Source organism: Lonchura striata, chromosome 3 (genome assembly GCF_050655825.1).
Source record: "Lonchura striata isolate lonStrDom1 chromosome 3, ASM5065582v1, whole genome shotgun sequence".
Lineage (NCBI taxonomy): Eukaryota > Metazoa > Chordata > Aves > Passeriformes > Estrildidae > Lonchura > Lonchura striata.
Window position 1 is genome coordinate 20,755,915 of NC_140705.1, and position 23,899 is coordinate 20,779,813.

Here is a 23,899-nt window from a genome sequence, read left to right on the forward strand (position 1 = left end):
TAGAAGTTTTTTTGCCTGCTGGGGAAGGTCCAAATCAATCCAATTAGCTGTCAGGAGGGGTGAAGAGTCCATAACATCTCCCAGGCATGCAGACATTTGGCAGTTTCCCTTCTCTCTTCTCATGACATACACTGATCAGTCTGGGGATGTCTTTTGGCCAGGGTGAAAGGCCACCTGTAAGAAATACTTTGATAGTATAGCAGGACTTGAGGTACAGGAGATTTCTCTTCTAGATCTTTAAGTTTCCCTAGTCTGGGAGAGGTGATTTTGCTTTCTCAGCTTGCAGGTGCTTGCAAGCTGAAAGAAATCACACAATGAAAAAAACTGATGTTAGGTCCAGAGCAGGCCAGTAATAAATAAATCAAAATCCTATGAACTAAGTTCAGTATCGGTTCTAGTTCAGTCTCACTTTTATATTGTGATGGAGAAGGAAGTTAATTGATTATAAGTCTTGCTGAGGTGAACCTTTTAAAGTATGTGAGCAACAAGTCCAGTGACACTGAGACCTATTTTGTGGATGGATAGATTATAAAAGAAGTACAATTTAGGAGATGGAAACAGCTTGCCTGGTTACTAAGAGAAGAAGGAATGCATGAAAAATTAAGTCCAACAAGGAAGCAAGATTTTGCAGGTGAAGAAAGAATTTAGACTGATAGATCAGGTTCAGAGAGTAGACAGAGGTTAAAGCTGAGATGACAAAATTTGAAGAGTGGACAAAGTGGGTATTCATCCCTGTCACAGCAGACACCCTTGACCAGATTTGGCCCATGCCAAGCAGTGCTTCCCTAGAGAACATATCCTTAGCAGAGTATGGAACAGCACAAGCCAGGCCACGCTCCTGACAGACATCCAGCCTGTATTGGGGGCAAAAGCTGTGCCACACCAACTTGATCTTGACACTGGTCTGTGTCATTTCCCACTGTACATGCAGTAGCTTCAGGGTTGAATGAGCCGTCTGGATGTGTCAAGCTGGTTCCAACTCAGCAATATCTGCTGACGTTTCCAAGCTTAAGTCTGGAGAACTTCAGCTGTGACAAGTTCCTATCACAGCTTTGAGTGTCATTTGTGCAGTGTTGAACTGGAGTGAATGACAGATACCTCACATATTTAAAAAGGAAAATGAGATAGTACATGTAAGTGTTAGTTTTTGCTCTCCTACTTAGACAGATCACAGCATCATTTTACTATACACTGAGCTTTCAAAGAAGCAAATTTCTCTGCATTTTTAGAGATTTCATTTTTTGTCAATGTTTTTGAGCCCTATTGAGAGTGAAGAATTTTCCTACTATATTTTAGTGTCAGGTTCAGAGCAAGAGTCTTGTTTTCTATTTCAACCTGTTTGTGATACAGTAGTTTGTATATTGATATGTGTCCCTTGTGTGTGAGTTGTGTTCCATATATTGTTTAAAAACTTATATTGTAAATCATCCTATTTTCAGAATCTCTTTGTTTGCAATTCATCGCTCATTGAAGCATTCCATGCTAAAAACACAGCTTTCTTCTTTGCCCACTGGTGTAGATTATCCTACCAGTAGGTAGCAAAGAGCAAGCTGAGGCCCTGTACATCTATGAGATAGAGAAGGAGAATGGCATGAAATTAATGCACTCATTCTCTGGCACTTGCATTTCAGCATGAGCCAGGATGCTGTGATAATCTGCCTGACTCCTTCACTATGAGATACGAAGTGTTCATGAATGCTGTGTGTTCATGAATGAAGGCCATGCCTTTCAGTTTTATGGTCAATAATAAAAATAGCAATTTCTAGGAAAAATTTAAGCTGAAGAAACAGTGGTCACATATGTCTGTTGCTGAAGGAATAATATGAGTTTGGACTACAGTTTAATCTCTTACAAAAATTATCTGTGTAATATTGCAAGAGTCACCAAGACTCTAGATTAATGTATGCTTCATAAGTGCAGAACACAAGAAATTAATATTTTCAATGGCTGAAATGATAAAAGCCTTTTAAAAAAATAGAAATAATGAAATAGTGATGTGAATACATATAGTAATAAAATAGAAATAAATAAGTCCTCATAATTAGGAAGTAAACTAATCACTAAAACCTACTCATACCCCTCATACAGATTCATGAACCTAAGGGAATGACAAAGGAATTCTAAGTTCCTTTGAAGTATGTGCAATTGACCCTATTTATAACAGAATATAACTTTTCTGCAGGAAGGACATTTTATTTCTTTGTGCTCTCTGTAGGCTTTTCTAGACAATAGGCTCACTGACATTAACAAATGCAGTACAGCTACAAGAAAGAAATTAATTTTAATCCTAATTCTAATGGGAAATTGAGAGAGAAAGAGATTAAGTGGATTGTCCAAATTTGCACAGAAATGCTTACGGCAAAGTCAGAATCTGACTTATAGACCTCATTGCACGACCTTTCCTTTTAATTTTGGAATTTTTTTTTTTCCTTTTTCCTCAAACACTTCACACCAACAAATGTTTAGTCTTACCTAGCCTACTCCCAGCATCTTAGTCTAGTTTTAGGCAGATTTGTTTTATGATGCTGATTTCTTGCAAGGGAAAATAATGTTATGCATTCATTCTGTATGTGTTCCTGAATATATGTGCATGATAGACATTTGGAATCAATTAATATCTTTTTCAAAAATATAAAAATATCTTCTTTATTTTGAAGTTAGCAACAAGATCTACTTACAAGAACGTAAAGGATCCTTCTGAATATTTTTGTTATAGGTTTCATTACTTATAACTGATTCCTGTGCAGCCACATTAGAGGACAAGCATATGAGTTATACAATATAGGCAGATCACGTGAGCAAAGTCTCCATGGAAACTGCCTAATTTGTGCTTTTATTTAATTAGAGTTGTCCATTACCTCTCCAAATGAAGTTTAATTTAAATTCATATGCCAGTCATTTTTTAAATTGAGTATGACTTTTCATCCATCACTTACTGAGATTTCTTGTAGGCTGTATTTTAGCAGACTGAGTTTATTTAGCAATTGACTTTATAAACAGGATGTTTATTTGACAGCTCAGTTTATCCAACATTCTTAACATCATTGGAATTAATTTTCTATGCAGTATCTGTGCTATACAACTCATTGTTATCAATTAGATATTCTTAACCTTAGAAATTGTCAAAACCTTGGAACAATTGCTTGGGAGATCCACATGAGTATTTTCACTCATTTTGCTTGCTGTGTGATAATGTGGAAAAAATTTGAGTACAAATAAAAAGTGTAACCAAGACAGAGAAATATGCAGAATGCATGTGTTTGTTAAATGGAGCATTGAAGCAGGCAAAACTGTGTGTCTACTGTACGCCACACCAAAAAAACCCAGCTGATCTCATTGAGGTACTCCTAAGAAAAGTCTGAGTTGGCTTGACCTTACAGAACTGTCTGCCTGAGGGTATGATAACATGAACTGTTGTGAGTTATATGGAAGTCATTGGTCCTTGGTTGTGCACCAGAAAAACATAGTCTACAATACCTGATTTTATGTTTCTTTCAAATGCTGCTAGTTGAATGTATCCCGAGAGGATATGGGGTACTGCATTATTCCCCAGTTCTTCTTGGGTGTCTTGTAACATACACAGATGGAAAGAAAGAGGACAGTGGTAGGCTGTGTATACTCAACAATTCTCACCCCCCTGAGACACCAGCAAACACGGAGAACAGGGAAAAACATAAAAAACATTAAAAATTTAGTATTGAGTAAATAGATTAAACATATTGATGACATATTTTGTATCATAATGTACATATTCTGAAGCAAATCTTGCATCTCATGGAATCATTACTGGCCCACTTTTCCATTTGCATTTCCATTACCTCAGAAATATCTAGACTAGTGCCTGGTCCAAAATTAGTTTATATGCCAGCATGCCAAGAGGGTGATGCAGAGGCAACAAACTGCAGCTCTGAAAAGGATATAAGCAGGGTAGCTCAGAGCTGCACTCTGGTGCCATTCAGGTGGTTTCTGCATTCATGCAGCATATACATATCATCCAAGTTTAAATACGCTTTCAGAATTACAGAAGTTATCTTTGGAAAAAAATTAAATGTTATTGATAGGAAAAAGTCATCATCACAACATTATCATAGTTCACAATGGCAGAATTGAAATGTTTCTGTATAAAAGGTACTAAAAGTGTCCTAAGAATCATGTGTGGCAAGTACTAGGGTGCAACCAGAGGACCAACAATAAGGATTCTTCTAGAATAATTACATGAAGGCTAAAAGTCAATAACGTGGCTAAGAAAAATTGGAAAGAACAATGTAACAGATGTTACAAAAAAGGCATTTATTAATATTATGTGATATTAGTGATTTGAAAATGTCTAGCAAAATTAAAATAATAATTATTAATAATATTATTAACAGAAGAAAACTTGAAAAACTGGTAAAGGGATAGATACTGCAGATAACAACAACTCAGCAGCTTCAGAAGTCCTGAATGGTAATAGGTGTCACTGAGTGGATTCAAAATCTAGTGGAGAGTTATGTCTGGATGTAGAAAAATATCAGAATTGTTAAATAGCAACTTTGTTTCTGTCTTTTCAGAAGAAGAGGGTGGCGATCTGCTCAAGTCGAGCTTCAGTTTTCCAGGGACGCCAGAGGAGGAGCTAGGTACAGACACATCTCTCAGAATTTGGTACCAGCTGTGCACCCCAGGCTGGGCGCAGCCGCGGGATGGGGCACAGGAGGCTGCTCTGGGGCACTGGCAGTGACAGTGGCCAAAAAACTCTCAGTCAAATCCTTCTGGGCATTTCTCACCTGCTATATAATGTTAGAGAATGCTAAGGAAAATCATAAGATTTGAGTAACACTCAGGCAACTGAGAATTCAAAAGAAAGTATTCAAGGAAGTTGCCAACCTTCCTTCTTTTGTCTTTTTCTCTTTGTCTTACTCTTTAGAGAGCATCCTAAATGCAAACAGAGTTTTCAGTGTTACCTTTTCAATTTGAAAAAACAACAGAAGCAAGAAATCAGAAACTCTTAAAGCCCAAGAGTGAATTCTTGATACTTCTGTCTTACAAAGCTAGTACTAAAATGTCCCACTGGCTTCAGTTTTATACATTTTGATTGTGAAAAACTGAGTTTCTGTTACTAGAATTTCATACTGAGATTGTCACTGGTTTATGTGAAATCTGTCAAAATTTTGACTTATATGCAATTACTTCATGTGGTTATTTTTAGAAAAGCAATATGGGAAGTGGTTTCTATGTGTTTGCTACTTAAAGCTCACTTTATTCAACATGAGCTTACTTACATTTCAGAAGTCAGTGTAAAGTAATTTTTCTTTTTGTGCATATGCTCATGTTAATATATTGCAGCAGTTTATTTTTTGTTACTAGCACGTTGTTGTAGTTGACAAGAATATTATAAACTCTTGCCCTGACTGTGTTATTACCCACTGCTAGGAAGACAAATTATAGTTCCTGTGTTAAGGAAAACTACCCAACAGTTAGAACAAGGAGCATGAATTCAGATAGGTTGTGTCCTTATGTTTAGCCAATTTCTTAGAAGAGGATTCAAATAGTGTTGCCACTAAGTTGCACTCAAATCATGGAGTGTCATAAATGCTCAACATAAAAATATCTGTACTGGACTTGTTTATTCACTTAACATTCCAAAACAAGTGAAAAAAAAAAAAAACTACAGGATACATTCCAAAGGAAGAGATTGAAGAACCCTCAGTCAGTTTCTGCCTTAATCAAAGTGATGTAAAAGGGAAGATATCATTTAACATGAGGCTCCCTAGGAGTCTCACAAGTGGATCCTATGGAGGAGTTTTGAAATGAACAAATCTCTCAGCCTTCTTGGACACTTGGAGTTTTTTCACCCTGCTGTCCCATTTCAGAGCACACAGGAAGAAGTTCAGATGCCCTGGGTTAGAATTAATCTCATCTGAGTGTTGGAAAATAATTCAGATGTAGATGTCTGAACTATAGATCTTGGGACTTTTAGAGACAATGAAGAATGATGGACTTTTCTAGGACATAGCAGGTTTGGCCTACTTTAGAAGCTTAATGAAGAGTGAGATAAGTAATGCTTTAGAAGTACATCAACATTGTTCTTCCCATTTGTTTGAGAAAGAATTGGAGGATTTCTGGAGCCAGAGTAAATGATATAATAATATCAAGTCAATAATATTAAATGTCAGGTGTCTATAGGAGCAAGGACCCTCTTATGAAATAGGTAATCAAAGATTAACACAAAGATCTATTCTAACTGACCAATCATCCAGAACCGTGACTAGAAAGATGGGAGATTAGTCAGAAACAAGAAACAGGAAAGTAAAACAGCAATAACAACAAATAACAACTAGACTGCAAAGAAGTTAAGCTGCTTTCCAACATTTCAATTATTTATGGCCAAGTGACTGAAAAAAAATATTCCAAAAGCAAGGAAAAATCTGTCCTTGCTCCTCAGTTTTGTTCTTATTGCAATCCTCTGAAAGTACCAAAGATTGCTAGGTAATACATGGGGAAAGGTGGATGGCTTTAATATTTTCGGAATAAAATTCTGTCATCCTGACAGGACTAATCACCAAACTGGAGGTGGTCAAAGTGGACTGGATAGGATGAGTAATGTAAAAATATATAATGTAAAAACACAATGTAAAAACTTATCCCCTTCTCCCCTTGAGAGAATCACTGAAATTGGGAAGACTTTTAGAAAAGCTGTGTGATAGTTAAATTTTGTGTAGACAAGCTCTGCAGTTACAGCTGTGCTAATGTGCTATCCCTCTAGAGATGGATAGGACATTGTCTTTCTGTGTTTGCCACAGTGTTGTGCTCTATCACATGAAGATTTCTGTTCAAATCAGTATGCATAACATATATATATAACATGAGTGAAAAAACTGAAAACAGATCTTTCTCAGTCTAAACTTTTTCTTGCTGTTGCACACGTATAAAGTTTATTATTCATAACAGAGAAATATGGTTCCGGGTGGATACTCTTATCCTTGAACAATGGAAATGGGCTCGTTTCTTTTCTGTATTTACATAACCCAATGACTATGCCATAATTTTGTATGAACAGCAAGGCAGACTGCTGACAGACTGCTAGAGACCTTCATCCCTGGAGAAAACAGAGAAAGGGCTTTCCTTGGGAAGTAAAATAAACTGCCCTAAGTCAAGACATAGTCAGGATGTTGTTCTTTGAGGTAGCTCTAGCTGCAGAGCCATTCATTATTCTAGACTCTCGTCCTGAGGAGCTTCAAGTTGTGATCTCTCTGGTACTAAATGATCTCTGGCTCCAGGTCCCTGTTTGTAAATGGGTTTAGAATTTCCAAGTGATGTTTGTGGCTTTGGTGGGGTTTAATTAATGTTTGCACAGTATCTCATGCGAATGAAAATGCTGAATAGTCATAAAATAATATTTTTAATAAAAATATCCACTACTTCATTGGAAAAAGTATCAAGGGATAGGACTCTTTTCCACTATTGATTCTATAAAAGACCTCTTTAGTTAAAACAGGCAGAAGAACAATGTATTCTTTTAAAAAAAGCTTATCCAAGCATTATCAGTCAGTTTTTGAGAACATTACTTCATGGCTTTACCATTAATATTTATTTTGTTACTAGAGTTCAGGGTGAGAAGTACTATTGTTACAAGATTTTCACACACACCAAAAATTCCTATTTTCAGTAGGAATATCTCAAATAAGAAACCTGGTTAACTAAATAAGAAACTAAAGGTAGCAGGGCATGGTGATGGTAGCAAGAGATATGACTTTTGATGTCAAGCATCTCACTGTAAGTTTCACAGAAACTGGAGTCTCATCATTCCAAGCTTTCTTCTAGCTGGTGTTTATATCATCTAAACAAGGTTACTATATTAGAAAATAACAAACATTTAATGAAACTACTCTTTTCTATGCTATGTGAAAATTTCTCAGTCTTGTTTACTTTAGGCATGTAAAGGGTAAGGCAATATTTTTCTTTAGGTGTCCAAAGCAAATAGTGCAATCTTAACAGGAGACATAGAAAAATGTCTCTTTGAAAAGCATTCAAATAGTTACAGAAATGTGAACAGGGAAAATGGGATAAACTTGTCTTTAAACATATGTTTTAATAGATAGTACATGCACAGAGTAAAGAGGAAAAAATAGGTTATTGAAAAAATATTTTAACTCCTTTTTACAGGTAAGGAAAACATTTACTTTACACAAGTTCTAAAGTCAGCAGCATCTCATGTCAAGCACAGAATGAGAACTTGCACTAAAAGCTTTTTACTGCAGTAAATTCCTGTTTTCTCTTCAGGAATGGGTATTGAGTTGATGTTAAGGAAAAGGTTGAAACCTGTAAGACAGGTTGCAGTTACTAATAATGCTCTTAACATGCCCCAGTTGCAAAGTGAACTGTAAGGGAGTTTAAGGCCAGGTTACAAAAATGTATTTTCATTTCACAGTTGATGCATTTGATTAATTGGTAAGGTTCAAGTGTCAGAGAGTAACTCATGGTTATTCAATCACTGTTGATTGCATGATCATGCCTTTATGACCTTATGTGTTGGAAAGAAGAAAGGACATGGCTCTTCTTGAAATGAAAACATTAATAAAGTCCTGACTTTTCAGTCTGTCTGTCCTTCTACCATGCACTCAGTGCAGTCAGTGTCTGAACACTTCTCAAGGGTTTTAGCTTCATGTGCCAGACAGGAAAATTTCTCAAGGAAGAGGAGAGGTTGTCAGTGAGCCCTTGACTCTCATCTGTGCCACATCCATGCCTTAGTGCATCTTCCCCCAGAGTACCCAGGGATAGTTAAACATTTGTAGGCTGACTGAAGCTGGTGGGACTTCAGCCAGACACATGGTTTGGCCACACAGAGTAACCACTACAGTGACATTCATCCCAGTTATCAGCAGGCACAGTAACACTCTGGTATTAATTCCTAGATGAGCCACAGACTGAATGTTTCCCTGGATTGTGACACTAACATTCAGAGGTACAGAAGTTTTATCCTAGTTCTATGGGGAATTGAAGTAGGGGGTCTGAAAGGGATGTGCACAAAGGAGGTAAGATCAGCCTCTCCATGGCAATTGACACCCCTGCCCATGGCATTATCCTGAACTAAGCAAATAACTCATGGCTGCCAGAAAACTTGACTGCAGATTTGCCAGGTTAGTCCTCTAACCACAGGACTATCCTTCTGTCATATAATAAAAAATATGTAGCCAGATGGTTTGGTATGACAATATAAAAACCTTTCAAATTTACAAGAGATTTTAAATATGATGTGCCCCAATATGATTCAGTGTCACCCTATAATTTGCTTATTGTGACAAGATTAATAGATACTGCAAAAAACAAGCCTTTCTTATTTGTCTTATTCCACCATGTCTTGAAATAATTCCACTTCATATTCTTTGTTTTTCCAGTACCCAAAACTGTAACGTATAAGGTTATTGATGTGATAATCAAGGCTGTAGAAAACATTAATGAAATCATATGAAATGTTTTTTAGAAAATAAATTTTGAACTTTAAATTCCTTTTAGTTATGCTTGAGAACTTATTCTTTAAATTACTTTCAGTCATAGAACAAAATCATATCATATGGCCTGATCATGTAAAAACCTGTTAACTGTCCAGCATTTTAATTATAGGTTGTTGGCAAAAATGCTAACTAAAAATCTGCAGATCTGAAGCTATTTCTAAAAATTAAATACCTCATAATGTCAAATATGCAAAAATCCTATTAGACCCAAGGTTAATTCATAAACAGGTAGAGATATTTATAAGGATGTAACAATAATCAAATAGGATATTTGTAGTGAATTATTTATCCATTTCTACTACAGAATAAAAAGGGAGTTATGCATGCATAAACAAATATTTCTGTTCTAAATGATTTCACATGTGGGATGTTAGCAAAAAGGGACATTTTTCTCTTCCTCATGATGACCTCTGTAACCCCTGGATGCATACCTGACATGCAACATTTACCTTCCCATGATGAGATGATGATGATGATGATGATGATGATGATGATGATGAGGAGGATGATGAAGATTGAGATGAGATGAGATGAGATGAGATGAGATGAGATGAGATGAGATGAGATGAGATGAGATGAGAGACTGACTGATTAGCTACACCTTCCTTCCTCAATGAGTGTCTTCACTGGATTCTTCCTTTTCAAAAAGTTAAACTGGAAATCTTTCAAATTTATTTCTATAATGAGCAGCTTTAATAATATCCTATCAATTTCCTCAGGAAAAAAGTTACTATACTCTACCTCCACATTCATAATTGCCTGCTAAGGTTCTGTTGGGAGTGGGACAATTTTGGCACAACCAGGGTGGTGGAGATGCTTCCAGAGTGGAGGTAAATGACTGTAGTTCTCTGTCAGAGTGCTGGGCACATAGGCAACTGTCTTCCCAAGGGAATTTGCACTGACAAAAGCAGTGCAGCAACATAAACATCAGCAAAGGCCCCACCTTTCATTGTGCAACTTCACTTGTTTTTCCATTTATAATGTCATTTCTCTTCATAAGACAACAGACAGCAGCATATTGAGATACCTTGTCTCAAACTCACCCAGAGTAGGGGTATTTAAACCACCACCTTGTCCCAGGAACAGGAGTCACTCTTTGGCCTATCACTGCCACATGGAAAATCTGGGTGCTAGTGATTGTGGGCACAGGCAATAAATCTTTGAAGTGTTCGTCACAGATCCAAAACAGAGTTCAGCCAGGCAGAAAAGAGACAGCACCCTGATTTGAAAATTCCCAATCTGGAGGTTATGTAAAGAGGAAGGTTGTCTGCCTGTTACTATGGCAACAGGTTTAAAAGGGATCTTGTCACCAGGCTGCTACTTCTTCCTGTACCCCATAGGAAAGCCAGGATGAGTCCTCCTCCATCTCAGTGGGTTGAACTGAACAGAAAAGTTCACCATAAAATGGCAAAGCAGCAAGAGGCAGCACCAAAGGTGTACACCTGAGCAGATAATGATGAACTCTGAAAAGTAAAATAATTCTTTTGGGTCAGACCATGGCTAAAACTAAAATTTTTGGTGAATCAAAAATCTGCAAAAAACTGGTGCTGAAGCAAGCAGAAAATCAAACCATTTTCTTCAGTTTTGATAATTTAAAAGATGAATTTTTTTTTTAAAAAAAAAGAAATATAAAGGTAATTTTGAAACACAATGGTATTTTAAATTGAGCAGTCATTGTTCCATGGCAATACTCAATGGTTTTGGTGATTAATTATTACTTTATTTCTTTCCCAGAAGACTTCTCTGTAAAATAAATAAAATCTTTAAAATATATCCATGTTTTAAATAAATAGTAAAAGGCAATTCAGAGGGAATATACAATAAATACTTTTGCTTGGATACATGAGCATTAGTTCTTGCAGTCCCCTTAGTATTGGATGGAGTAGAAAACTTCCTCTGTGATATATCATCATAAAAAGTGGACAAATTCAGAAGAATTCCAGAAACACTGAGAAAAAATATCAGGGAATGAGGTTTTAAATGTCAGCATTATTTTTTTGCTTTATTTTTATTTAAGAAACAATGATAAATCTTTCTTAATAGAGAAGACAGCACGGAGATTTGGTGGCTCCATCCAGCTGAGTAGTTGGTCCAAGTGTTTGGATCCTTGGGATTAAATTTTTGCAATTATGCTATCACAGGCATATTTCAAAATAATCCGTTTCACCATTCATCATCTTTCTAACTGGGAACCCTTGAAAGTTTCTGACACATTTATTCTAGTCCAGCACAAATTGTGCATTCTGCAAAATGCAGCCCTGATTAGATATGATCTACCTCAAGAAACACAAGTGTCATAGGTAAAATGACCAAGAACTTTCTCAGCAAATGTTTACAACTAATCCTGGCCCCATGAAATTAACAGGAGATTTGTTACTGCTATCAACATGACAAGGATTTCCCTTGTACTTCCAGAGCTGTGCATAGATTTCTGTGTGTACCTTTGAGTTGTACTCTGCAATTACTTTGGCTTCCTTTAATTCATGAGAAAATAGTGGCAGTTTTATGACCATGAGGGAAATGGATTGTCTCATGACCTAATAACTGCAAGCAGCAAAATTTTATCCTTTAGGAAAGAAAATCCATAAAGCCAGGCACAATAAGGAACAAAAGAAGTTTAATGGTGTTGGGCTAGCATTTTTGCTCTGTATATGGAAGCATTATAGCCAATTGTTCAATGATATTCACATAGCAAAGCCCCGGTTGACTCCCTACAGCTGGACTTTTCCAGAAAATAAGCTGACGCGTTAGTTATTTTAGATCAGTCTAGTTCTACTACTTTATATTTTTTCCAAAACTTTGCTGATCATACAGATTCTCTGAAAAAATATTATTCATAAATCATTTTGTGTCACAGCACTGTTGAAAGGTGAATAATGGCAATATAGTTCAAACTTGAAAAGCACTGTGAGGCTGTGTGCTGCATATTCGTTGGTACAAAGACACCACATACTTCAAACCAGTGGAAATTAATTTTGCACCATCCTGAGGAGTCCCTGCATTGCTCCACTCCATATCCTGGAGCTTTATACAAATCCCATATTGCCTTTCATGGATTTCTATCCTGTCCTTTTTCATGGCATGGGCACAACATTGTGACTTTCATCCTCTCCATACAGTCCAAGGGCTGATTTTTCTACCCAGAAGATGTGAGATGTCTTCATTCCTCAGATACTATTTCCACATTTCTTCATTGGTACACATAGCATCCCCTGTTCTCCATGCCAGGCAGTGAGTGTTGTAACCTGGGTTTAGCTTGTCCCTGGTCACAGCTTTCCACAGTTAACACAATTCTGTACTTTCCTTCCTCCCAGTATATTGTGCTTTGGGTCCTGCACCAGCCGGTTCACCACCTCCAAGCTTCCATTCTTGCTCATCCACTATTATTTTGCACTCCTTTTATTATACATCCTTTTCTCTTATCATGCTTATTTATCTCAGAAATAAATGCCTTGAGATGTTGGACTGCCAGTCTACTAATCTTTATTTGTAAAATTGATTGATGTGAAAAATTGTTAGGCTGAACAATGGGATTTGTGCTATCATATATTTGTTCCACATGCAGACACCTGTGTAACCATGCTCAAAACTGACTACTGAATAAATTTCCACATTCCACATGGTCATTACTTCTCCCTTTGGGTTTTCTGACTTTGAACCAATTTGGCATGTTGTGGATTCTGGTACTGTTCTAAGAATACAATTTGAATGTCCATTTTTATCTACCATGGGAGTTCTAAAAACCATCTTACCTTTGATCATTATTTGTCATGTGGTTCCACTGAATTAGCTTGGGCTGGCAAAACATTGTTTAAAAGAATCCATGTGCCTTAGATCACCTAAACTTATGCATTTTTGGTGTAGGTTTCTGCAGTGGAGCTTGTCAGCCACAGTTTTTGCCATAGTCAGCAGAGACAAATATGTACATGAAGGGAGTAATCACCTGTCATTTTTGGACATACAGTTCAGGCTTCAGAAGAATCATGCCAGTTTCTTGAAATGAAAAAAAATAAAACCATATCCAGACTGTGTACTTGTAAGGATCTTTGGCCAGTGTTGTTCCTGCAATCATACCTATGTTATCAGTTCCTATTTCCGTAGTATGAAGCTGTGATAGTGACAGTTTAACTGTATGGGCTGGGCACACCCTCCAGCTCTGTTAACACTGCTAATGGAAATAGCCATGCATGCCTGACACACAGTGCCCAGGATTCTGAATAGAGAAGTATTTGTTTTTCATGTGTCAGAACAAACCAAGCAGCCACATGCAGCCCATGTGCTGTTCGACAGCTATGGGCATTTTGGTGTTTGGTTTTAGGTCCTCTTTCCTAAAGGAAAAGGAAATTTTTTTCCTTTGGCTGTGCAGAGAGACTGGAGGAATGAAGTACCTTGTTGCAACAGTGCTACGAGAACCAATATAACTTGTCTTTGAGGGGATGCCACTCAGTGTTCAATATTTCAATTAAGCAGCCTGAGCAGTTACATAGGAATTCATGGATAGGTCAATGCACTGAATGGAGAGCACGCGCATCACCAAAAATACAAGTCATCTTCTAAAACTGGTCACTCAATCTTTGCAATTTTATGTAAATTTTATACCAGATGTTGTGCTACATAAATAGGTTGGAAATCTCATGAGACCATAGCAGAAGCTTCAGGAATTTGTACTTCTAGGACCTCTTCCTTGCATTTAGCTGATCAGTCAGTCTTCTCAATCCCTGTAAATATTCATTTTCAAGGCTAGTATAGAACAGAAAAAAATACTGTAACAAGTTAATGAGGAAACAATACTCATATAAGTCTGCTTAATGAAGACCTTGGACAGACATTTTTTCAGCTAAAACAATTTAATTATGCATGTTTAATTTCTACTTGTTTAATTAATATGCTTATTTTCCTAATATTTCATTTTCTATTAGTTATAGGTTAAGCTGTGAGGACATATATTTCATAATGCATTTCAACTCTGATTCAACTGTGTGAAACAGCAAGATGCAGCAATCTGGTTTTGTCTACGACCTCTTTTTGAAACCTAGATTAGGTATCTCTTTTCAGCAGTGCATTTTCCTGGTTACACTAGGCAGAAGAGCACTTCCTTCTCTAATGAAAACAGCACAGATGTTTCAGATGGGAAACAGTTTACTGAGAGACTTATACAGTTAAAGTAATTCAAATTAGTTTCACAATAGAAAGAAAAGTAAGAAAAAAATCTGGCATCATTTAGTAGTTCCAGAAAATATTATCATGCCCTGAAAGATTGCTTCTAATATGCAACACACAAAAAGATTTGCGGAGACAAGAACCTCTTCTGAATGTCAGAGAAGTTTCTGTGTTTTTCTATTGATGCTCTTTAGCCAAAAGCAGTGCTCCAGGAACTCTAGAAATGCACAGCTTTTATGTTTCATTACTTAGAGGGTTTTAGCCTTCTACCTAGAACATTAATAGCAATTCTAATTCATCATTTCAAACATTATTCTTGGTTCTTTAACCTATCTTTCTTTTTTATACTGACTAGCAGAAGGAAAAATCTTGCATGATCTAAAAACAGTGGCCAGACCCCAAACACAGGCACACCAATGTCTGCTTGGAGCAAGAGAACAGCTCTCAGAAAGCCCAGAAATTAAAACAGGAGATAAAAAAAAAAAAAAAAAATCAGAACACAATACACAATATGGCATAACAGGGAAAGATTTGAAAGAGATAGGAAGGGATGCAGAAATCCTTCCATCTGTTGAGGTTAAAGGTTGGCATACTTGCACAGTAGTCTCTGAAAAAGAAGAGATTTAAGGAATTTTCAGGGTTTTGGAATTACTGGATTCTCTGACATGACAGCCCATGTCTTGTTCTAGGTCCATCCCCAACCCCAGTCTTTAAATATTATCTATCCATTGAGGTTAGTTGGAAGATTCCATTTTGCTCTGATGAAATCTAAAAAAAGCCATTCCTATGCTCTCATATATTATATTTTTCTCTGTTCCTATTCGTCTATCTCTTTATCTGCTTTGGGTTATGTTTATTTTTTTTTCTGTCTCCCCTTAGCTCTTTAGTTCTGATGGTGGCCTTTTATGTTTTTAGAGTGATTGCCCAGAGCAAACAGAAGAGCTACTGTAAAAAAAAAAAAAAAAAAAGGAAAAAAGAAAAAACAAACAAACAAAAAAAAACTCAAACAAACTTCAGTCCAATTTGTCATTATTTGATCTATCAAATATGAAACTATTTAATACTACCAAAATATTAAATTTATTTTGAAAGGATTGAGAAAAAAAATTGCTGTAGCTTTATGAATTTTTATGAATAAGCTGTGCTGTGGTCATTGACCATAGACACACTTTTAGCTCCATGCAAATGCTAGAAAAGCATGTTAGCTTAATTGAATTTTTAAGCTAGGACATTTTACTTGTCAGACGAAGAGCTAGTGCATGGGCAATTACACTGCTCTGGTACCACATAGTAATTCATTCAGCCACAGCTTAACTATTTCTTCAAGCACTTCAGTCTTCTGAAAAAAGTTGACTGAATAATACAAAGCACAAATTACTTGATAAATTTATATATTGTATTTCAAAATTTTGAAGAATTTTCAAAATATTTGTATGAAGAAGTAGTGGTGTCTGGGATAAAGAACAAGTTTTATATCCTAGATTGACAAACTTAATTGGAATGATAAATTTAAATGATGCACATGTAATTTGGGAGTTTATCTAGTTTTAGTTACTTTCTATGACAGAGTTAAGAAGGGGCAATTACTTCTGGAAAACATCTACTTCTTAATTCATGTTTGAATTATTTTGATTACACTTAATAAATGCCTATAGCAATTTCTAGATACTGTGTTTCAAACAAAAATAATTCAGACATTCCATGTAGTACAGAAAATGCTATAGGAAAACATGCTATATGAAAGCAACATATAGAAATTTGTATTTTTCTATAGTTACAAAACAAGCTCAAATCATGGGGAGCCATGAAGGACAGAAAAGCTGTTGCTAGATTATCCATTGCAGTGCAGTGAAATCATCACTTCTCATATTCCTACGGATGCAACAGAACAAAAATATTTGAAGCCTTCTGGGCCATGTTTGATGTTGTATGAGGCCTAAAAGAAATCACCAAGGACTAGCAATTCTGTGCTCAAGAACTCATTTAAAATTATCTTCTTATTCTCTTTCTTTCATTATGGATTTCTGCCATGCCATTAATTTTTTTTTTTCTAAATACATTGGTGAGGCATAGTAAAGGTTATATTCATTCATAGATGTGCAAGATTGTGATTAAAAGGCTTGGGGTTGACTCTCATCATGTTGTTAGAATGACAGAAGAGCTTCCTTCCACTTCTCTCTGGCCCACACCTCTGTGAATATTAATATCAGAAAATCCATAAGCACTTTGGAAAATACTTCCTATACTGGAACTTCCTATTTCTGTAAAAGGAGAACAGTACCTTCCACATAGAATCACAGAATAGTTTGGTTGGAAAGCACCTTTAAAGGTCATCTAATCCAACCTCCCTGTAACAGGCAGGGACATCTTCAATGAGACCAACCTCTTCCAGTGCTTTACTACCCTCAATATAAAAAAAACTTCCTCAGTCTATCTAGTCTCATGGGTTTGTAAGAGCTACCATAGTAGTCTCTGTCAGGTGCTTTGGGAACCCTTTATGGGAAGTACAGACTAAGTAAATTCAGCATATGGTCCATTATTATTCCCCTGATAAAGTTTGGTAATATCCTAGGTAAAGTACCACTAATTACAAGACTACTTTATGTGGCTGAATTCCAAAGCACTGTTATAATTTACTGCCACATCTGTATTTAATCAAAATTACGTCATTTCAGAGAAACAGTTATATTTCCTTCCTGTAACTACATTTATGCAAGGTATTATAACCTAAATAGGAAAACAGACTGAGCAATCAGCAGTAATAAGATTTTATTTTAATGTAATAATAGTCAAGAATTAAGTGAAAGAAACAGACAGGAAAGCCAAATAGAAGCAGAAGTGCACAAACCCATCAGTTTGATGCCATGATAAAGTATGGAGGTGACATATGTACCATTACATCCATCTTTGACTTCAGTGTGGCATTATGGCTAGGCTGAAGAATACTTCACTGTTTATTAGTTTAATGCTTCATTCATTTTATTACATTTTGTGCAACTCTGTTGCAATTAGGGTGTAATAAAATTATCAAAACATCTCCCACAATAGGAAATACACAGCATTTAGGTTATGAGATATCTTATGCCGAAGACTTGTAACCATTTGCCGTATGTATTGAAGGTATCTTGATATAACACATATTCATTGAATAAAAAAAGAGAGATATGAGTATTGGTCTGTTTCATGACCATATCCAGGCATTGAGTGTTCACCAGCAGTGGAAATATGATTTAGGAGAGCTTTGTCATATGGTTAGAAACCCTTCCAAGTGCTGTCAATTACTGTGTTATCTCTACAGCCTTGTTTCAAGTGTCCAGTTAATAAATATTCTCTAGCTTCCATTCTGGTTGAGACCTGCAACTTCCTTGTATCAACCACCTGTGCAAGATTATTTAGATTCTTAGAGCAAATTTGCAGAAAGGCTGTGCTAAGCGGGTTGTATAAACACTTACACATCTGTCTTATCCTCTAAAGGATTATCTTGCATCTTATCTCTTTGTCTGCTATTGAAATGTTTCTTAAATAAGCTGAAATTGAAGAGGGAAAGTGAATGGGAAAATCAAATTGAAGTATTTCTGGGTTTGTTTTTAATTTTCTGTTTGTAACATTTGACAGCTGCAAGAAATTGTATGAGAGAAAAAAATCAAAGGCTTAAGTATCAAAATCTTTGCTTACAAGCTACTCTTATTTAGCAATCATGCTTGCATAATAACCACAACTTGGAGCACATGATTCATAGGAACAAGTAATCCAGTATATAAAACCCCATAGTTTATACCTAAATATACTTTGGTGTTCTTTTCAGGAATAACTTATAGTGAATAAATAAATATTCTGTAGCGTGGTCATAAAAAGGGCAAAACTGCTTAATAGAGTATATGCTACATGTATGGTAATAGCAATAATACTTCTGGACTAAGGATAACAGACGTTCAAATAGTACAAAATGCTTATTGATAAACTGTTTAGCAATACAAAAATTTAGCTTCATTTCAACATGTTCATATTTTTTCTTCTTGCTGTTTATTATTTATGCTTGTGAAGAGTGAACTTAGGATCATGAAGCTGAGATTCGTTGAAGAAAATGAAGTTCAATATATGGTACAAAAATGACTCCATGGAGCAAGGATACATTTAATATATGCAACTGTCAGACCACCAAAATAGAAACTAGACCCATGTAACTTAAATGATTAGTCACAAAGCTTGACATATGAGCTATAAATAATAAATAATAAACTGAATACTTGAATGTATCCATTAAATTTGAGTAATTTACACAATTGATAGCTTCATAACATCTAGAATTACTAGCACACAGTTTTGCAAAGAGAAAGGAGGTTATATTCTCCCCATAATTTGGTCATAGGGAACAATTTTAATCAGTTTTTAAATGGTGGAAGAAATTTCATGAATGGTGAGATTTTCCACCACGGTCATAGAGCAAAAAAATGTTTCGATTTTCAATATTCTTGGAATTTTCAAGTTAATCTTTTAATCAGACACATAACACAGGTTTTATGTGTTCTCATGACAGACCAGCAGTACTCATGGTCGCCTTCTCAGCACTTCAATGAAGAAAGATACTCTCCTGCTCCGAGGAATATGAAAGGATTATCTGGTAGTCGCAATCAACCACAGTTATGTTCAGCTCATACTTGTGGCTTAGCATCCCCTGAAGATTGTGAACATACCCACGACCATATCCACCATGGGCAGGAGCCAAGGCCATCGTATCTTCTCAGCCCCACGGAGAGTTGCCCGCTGGACCACCACCGTTGCTCCCCACGCAGCTCCATTCATTCCGAGTGCATGATGATGCCCATGGTAATGGGCGATCACATGTCAAGTAGCACTTTCCCCAGAATGCACTACAGCTCTCATTACGACTCAAGAGACGACTGCGCCATGTCTCACGGTAACCCTAAGATTAACCGCATTCCTGCAAATCTTTTGGACCAGTTTGAGAAACAGCTTCCTCTTCACCGGGATGGGTTTCATACTTTACAGTACCAGCGGACCTCAACAGCTGCGGAGCAACGCAGTGAGAGCCCGGGAAGGATTCGCCATCTCGTTCATTCTGTGCAGAAACTTTTTACAAAATCTCATTCTCTGGAAGGATCATCCAAGGGCAATGTTAATGGAACAAAGGGAGACAGTCGAGGGGACGATCATCATCATGGGCACCATTCCAAGCATAGCAAAAGGAGTAAAAGTAAGGAGCGAAAACCAGAAGGCAAGCATAAATCTGGAATGAGTAGCTGGTGGAGCTCTGATGATAATTTGGACAGCGATAGCACTTACCGAACCCCTAGTGTGGTAAATAGGCACCATGCAGATCATATATCCCATTGCTATCCTGAGGCACTCCAGGGGCACTTTGGGGATCTCTCATTGAAGACTTCCAAAAGTAACAATGATGTGAAGTGTTCGGCTTGTGAAGGGCTACCAATGACCCCTGATAGTAAATATATGAAAAGGAGTTCTTGGTCCACGCTCACAGTAAGTCAGGCTAAAGAAGCTTATCGCAAATCATCACTGAACTTAGATAAGCCTCTGGTTCATCAGGAAATCAAACCTTCATTGAGGCCGTGCCATTACCTTCAGGTAAGAGGACGATTTTCCTGAGATTTTTAATGAAAAGACCATCACAGTATATGCCATAGTCATTGTAAAAAAATATAGAAAGGTACCTCTCAAATAATTTCTGTATGGTTCTCCTAATGCAGATATCAGATATTCCATTAAAGTGAGAAATCTTTGGCTTTTTGTCTTTGTTTATAGACCACAGATTAAAAACTATAAAACAGGTGTGATATAAATTAGTTTCAGGTCAGTAGATGTGTTTTCATCTTTGGAATTTACACTGAACACCTTGATGAAAAATATATATTACACCAAAAAAGTAGCAGTACTCTCAGAAGTCTGAGAGCTAGAAAAAGTGTTTCAAATATATCCATGAATGAGTGATTTTAAAAACAGACTGTGGGGAATCCTACTTTTGTGTTCTTTTATTCTTTTATTCCTTTTCTCCATGTTTTTGTAAGTAACAGAAGAGTGGATTTACTGCTGTACCAAATTGCTTTGTTGTGGTGATGATCACCCACGTATTTCTTTCTAATGATTGAATCACCCAGGATCATATTGAACTGAGCCTCTTTTGAGACTATACTATAACAATATCTGTATTAAAAGATACAAGAGTACCTCAGGGAGAGAGATATTTCAGGCCTGGGACTCAGACTGGTTTTGATGGTGCTCTGCAAGTGTTCTCTTGCAACAACAAAGAAGCTTCCACTTTCTCCTGCATTTAAATTTTAATACCTCCTGCTTGATGCCATTTTCTACCCCAAAGTCATGATAATGTAACTATAATGTTGAAAAATCAACATTACCATAAAGTGACATGGCTTTAAAGAATACTTTCCAAACTACTATTTTTAGACACTTGTATAATTTACCTGGCCTATGTCCAGCACAGTCCCATCACAAGTGACATAATCTGTATCAGATTATACGGAGAATTTTAGTGGGTGCAGAGCAGAAAGGAGAGAGTACCTTGGAGGATAACTTCTTCAGCTATCTTTTTCACCAGAAAAAAATGTTGTATACAAATTCCTTTAGCAATTTATACTAAGTATAGCCTGCAAAGCCCCCATTGCTCTGAGTACATTCTCTTCTATTTCTTTTTAAGGAACTCCTCTTTCTCCAGAACTTCACCAATTCTCACATTAAAATGGGGACATCTCTAGTCCAGATCTATGTATTTGGAGTTTTTCAGCTTCCCTGGGCCCTGCAGAAATGACTGTACTTCTGTGCAGAACTCTTTCCACTCAGAGCTATAGGTGTCCAATAGTGATGAGTCACACTGAAGAACCAGATCTTTTCAAATGCATATGCAGACATCCAGGATCAATCTTCCCTACTGAAACAGGGAAAGTTTCTGACTGCAGAAGAAGGAAAATAAATTGCAGCCCTCAGAGCATTACCATGCAAATTGATTCCAATCTAGACTGACAGCTGTGGTATTTTATCATATCCAAGTACATTCTCACATATGTTAAATAGACTGCACTTCCCTAGAAGTTTTTAATCTAACTCAGCAGCCAGAACTGGAAGTGCGTCATGTGCAGAGACTTCCATTCTGTCTATGTTCTAAAACCATGCATACAGCTGTGACTTTACAGAGAAGTTTAGATATGATTAGATTTTTCCTTCCCATTACATACTTCTACCCTGAAAACTCTGCTTTTGGATTTAGTGCTTTCCTTTCTGAATCATGTTTCATTGTTTCTTCTTCTCCATCCCCCCACTCCTACATCTCATTTGTCTTTGCAGAAGCTATAAATTTTTAATTTTCATTGGCCTTCTCCTTATTCCCAACTTTTATCAGTATCTTCAAGTGAATGTGAAAGACTGAGCTCACAAACTAACTTGGTTATCACTAAGCTTTAGATCAAGCCCAGTGACAGGCCTAGGGGTTGGAAAAGCACACTTTTTTACAGACATTTTTTATGCTTTTTGTGAATTAATATTAATACAGAAAGGAATTTTCATTTAGTAATTAGAAAGGCTTATCCAGCTTAAAATCTAGGAGATGTGAATTCAAATTTTTGCTGTTCTGAGACTTAGTTTCTAAGACACTTTAAAATGGGACAGTACCTATTCCCTATTCACAGAGATCCTATAATGGAAATGTGGTATGAGTCAAGTGCTCAGTTACTACCACAAGGAATTTATACTTGTGTCCAAAGCAGTAATACAAGAAATTCTATAATAGAAATATTCTCATTATAAAATATGAAAATAAAACATATGTTTTATCAAATCAGAATATGCCATTCAGACTGAGTGGCTGACTTATTCACTGCCCAAGGTCAGCAAAAAAATTGAGGGGATTCCATTCTGCTAATGACATAACTAAATGATTGGTTCTGAAACTTCTGCTTTGAGGGATGTTGGACTGTCACAATGTAATCATTAAGATCAGAAATATGTCCGATTATTACCTCTGCCAGGAACTTTCTCCCTGACCCAGGAAATGTAATTTGTTATTCTCTGAACACTTCAATTGCTCTATCTGCAAAACTGAGGAGGAATATTTAACTTTTCTTATGGCAGTGTAAGCAGCATCACTGAATAATGATTGGATAAAAATAATCATTAGGTTCAGAAACTGAGAAAGGTAGAGAAACATGTCAGAATCCCTACCCAGGAGATTTTACTGCCTTGCTCAAAAGTAGATGGCAATGAGAATTCAAGGGATTAAGAAGTCGATGTGAAGCAGCAGATTTCCCTGAGGTGCACAAGTGAACAGATTAGCATAAAACCCCAAGGCCTTTCACAGGATCTCTGTTTTAAAACTGGTATTAAATACATTTGTCCTGACTGATTTCAGCTATATATTTTTAATTCTTTTTAAAATACAGCTGTGAAATTACAGTTCTTCAATGAATACATAAATACGTAAGCATACCTCAGAATAACAAAAAATAAATTTCTATATTTATGTATTATTATAATTTCTATTTTTTGTTGTTGTTCTACAACCTTTCTTCTACTTTTGTTCTACTACCTAGTTATATGAGGTTTCTCAGTAGCCAACTCACTTTTCTATCTATTGGTTTTCTTCCTATTATTTTTTTCAATATCTGCATGAAATATTTCTACTTCTGCTTTCCACTGAGACTTTTGATATGCAGAATCTCAAACTGAAAGACCATGGCAGTATTATGCCTGTGCTTGAGACTTTTTCTACTGTCTTATATTTCTGGGTTTCCACTTTGCCTTCTGTCATAATTATTGAGCTTCTTTTCCTTCAAACTGAAACTCTGAAGAGTGAGTATAGGAATTTTCTTTCTAAGAAAGTAGCTACTAGCAAATTAACAAATGTCTGGAAAAAGAAGATAAGACAAGGGATTTTGAAGTTGTCTGCTCTTTATATGCTTCAGTCATGTTCTAGAGTTGAAAGCAAGTATTTCTTTAACCGGTTAAATCTCCAAGCTTAATCTCTGACTCCTCTTTTAGGGTTTTGCATTTCCTTCTCCACACAGAGTCCTTACGGCTAAGGCATATCCTTGGACTGGGAGTGTGCTGCTGTAAGTCAGAGGTGATTCAGTCAGCATGCCTTTTTCAAGCCTGGTGGTCATCTAGTCCTAAAGTGGATGGTTTGAGAGAACTAAATTAGTTTAAATAAAGCTGTACAATATAGTCATTATTTTTATAATTTAAAACACGAATCAGATTTG

The 23,899-nt window shown here is 36.4% G+C and overlaps 1 protein-coding gene and 1 long non-coding RNA gene across 31 annotated transcripts in view; one reads left to right on the forward strand and one right to left on the reverse strand.

Moving 5' to 3' along the window:
* The window catches only part of DLGAP2 (DLG associated protein 2), a 450,420-nt gene that overhangs the window by 341,424 nt on the left and 85,097 nt on the right, over window positions 1–23,899 (forward strand). For 18 of the 30 annotated variants that reach the window (XM_031504438.3, XM_021551143.3, XM_021551158.3 and 15 more), the window contains 2 exons: window positions 4,551–4,616; window positions 19,189–20,258. In XM_031504438.3, coding sequence (XP_031360298.2) covers window positions 4,551–4,616; window positions 19,189–20,258 — 1,136 coding nt within the window. The remainder of the gene's footprint in view (window positions 1–4,550; window positions 4,617–19,188; window positions 20,259–23,899) is intronic. The other 12 variants (XM_085574578.1, XM_021551147.3, XM_077782388.2 and 9 more) reach the window with 2 other exon arrangements.
* The window catches only part of LOC146767808 (uncharacterized), a 36,413-nt gene continuing 12,598 nt past the window's right edge, over window positions 85–23,899 (reverse strand). The window contains exon 2 of the long non-coding RNA XR_014953598.1: window positions 85–23,806. This is a non-coding gene — a long non-coding RNA (uncharacterized LOC146767808). The remainder of the gene's footprint in view (window positions 23,807–23,899) is intronic.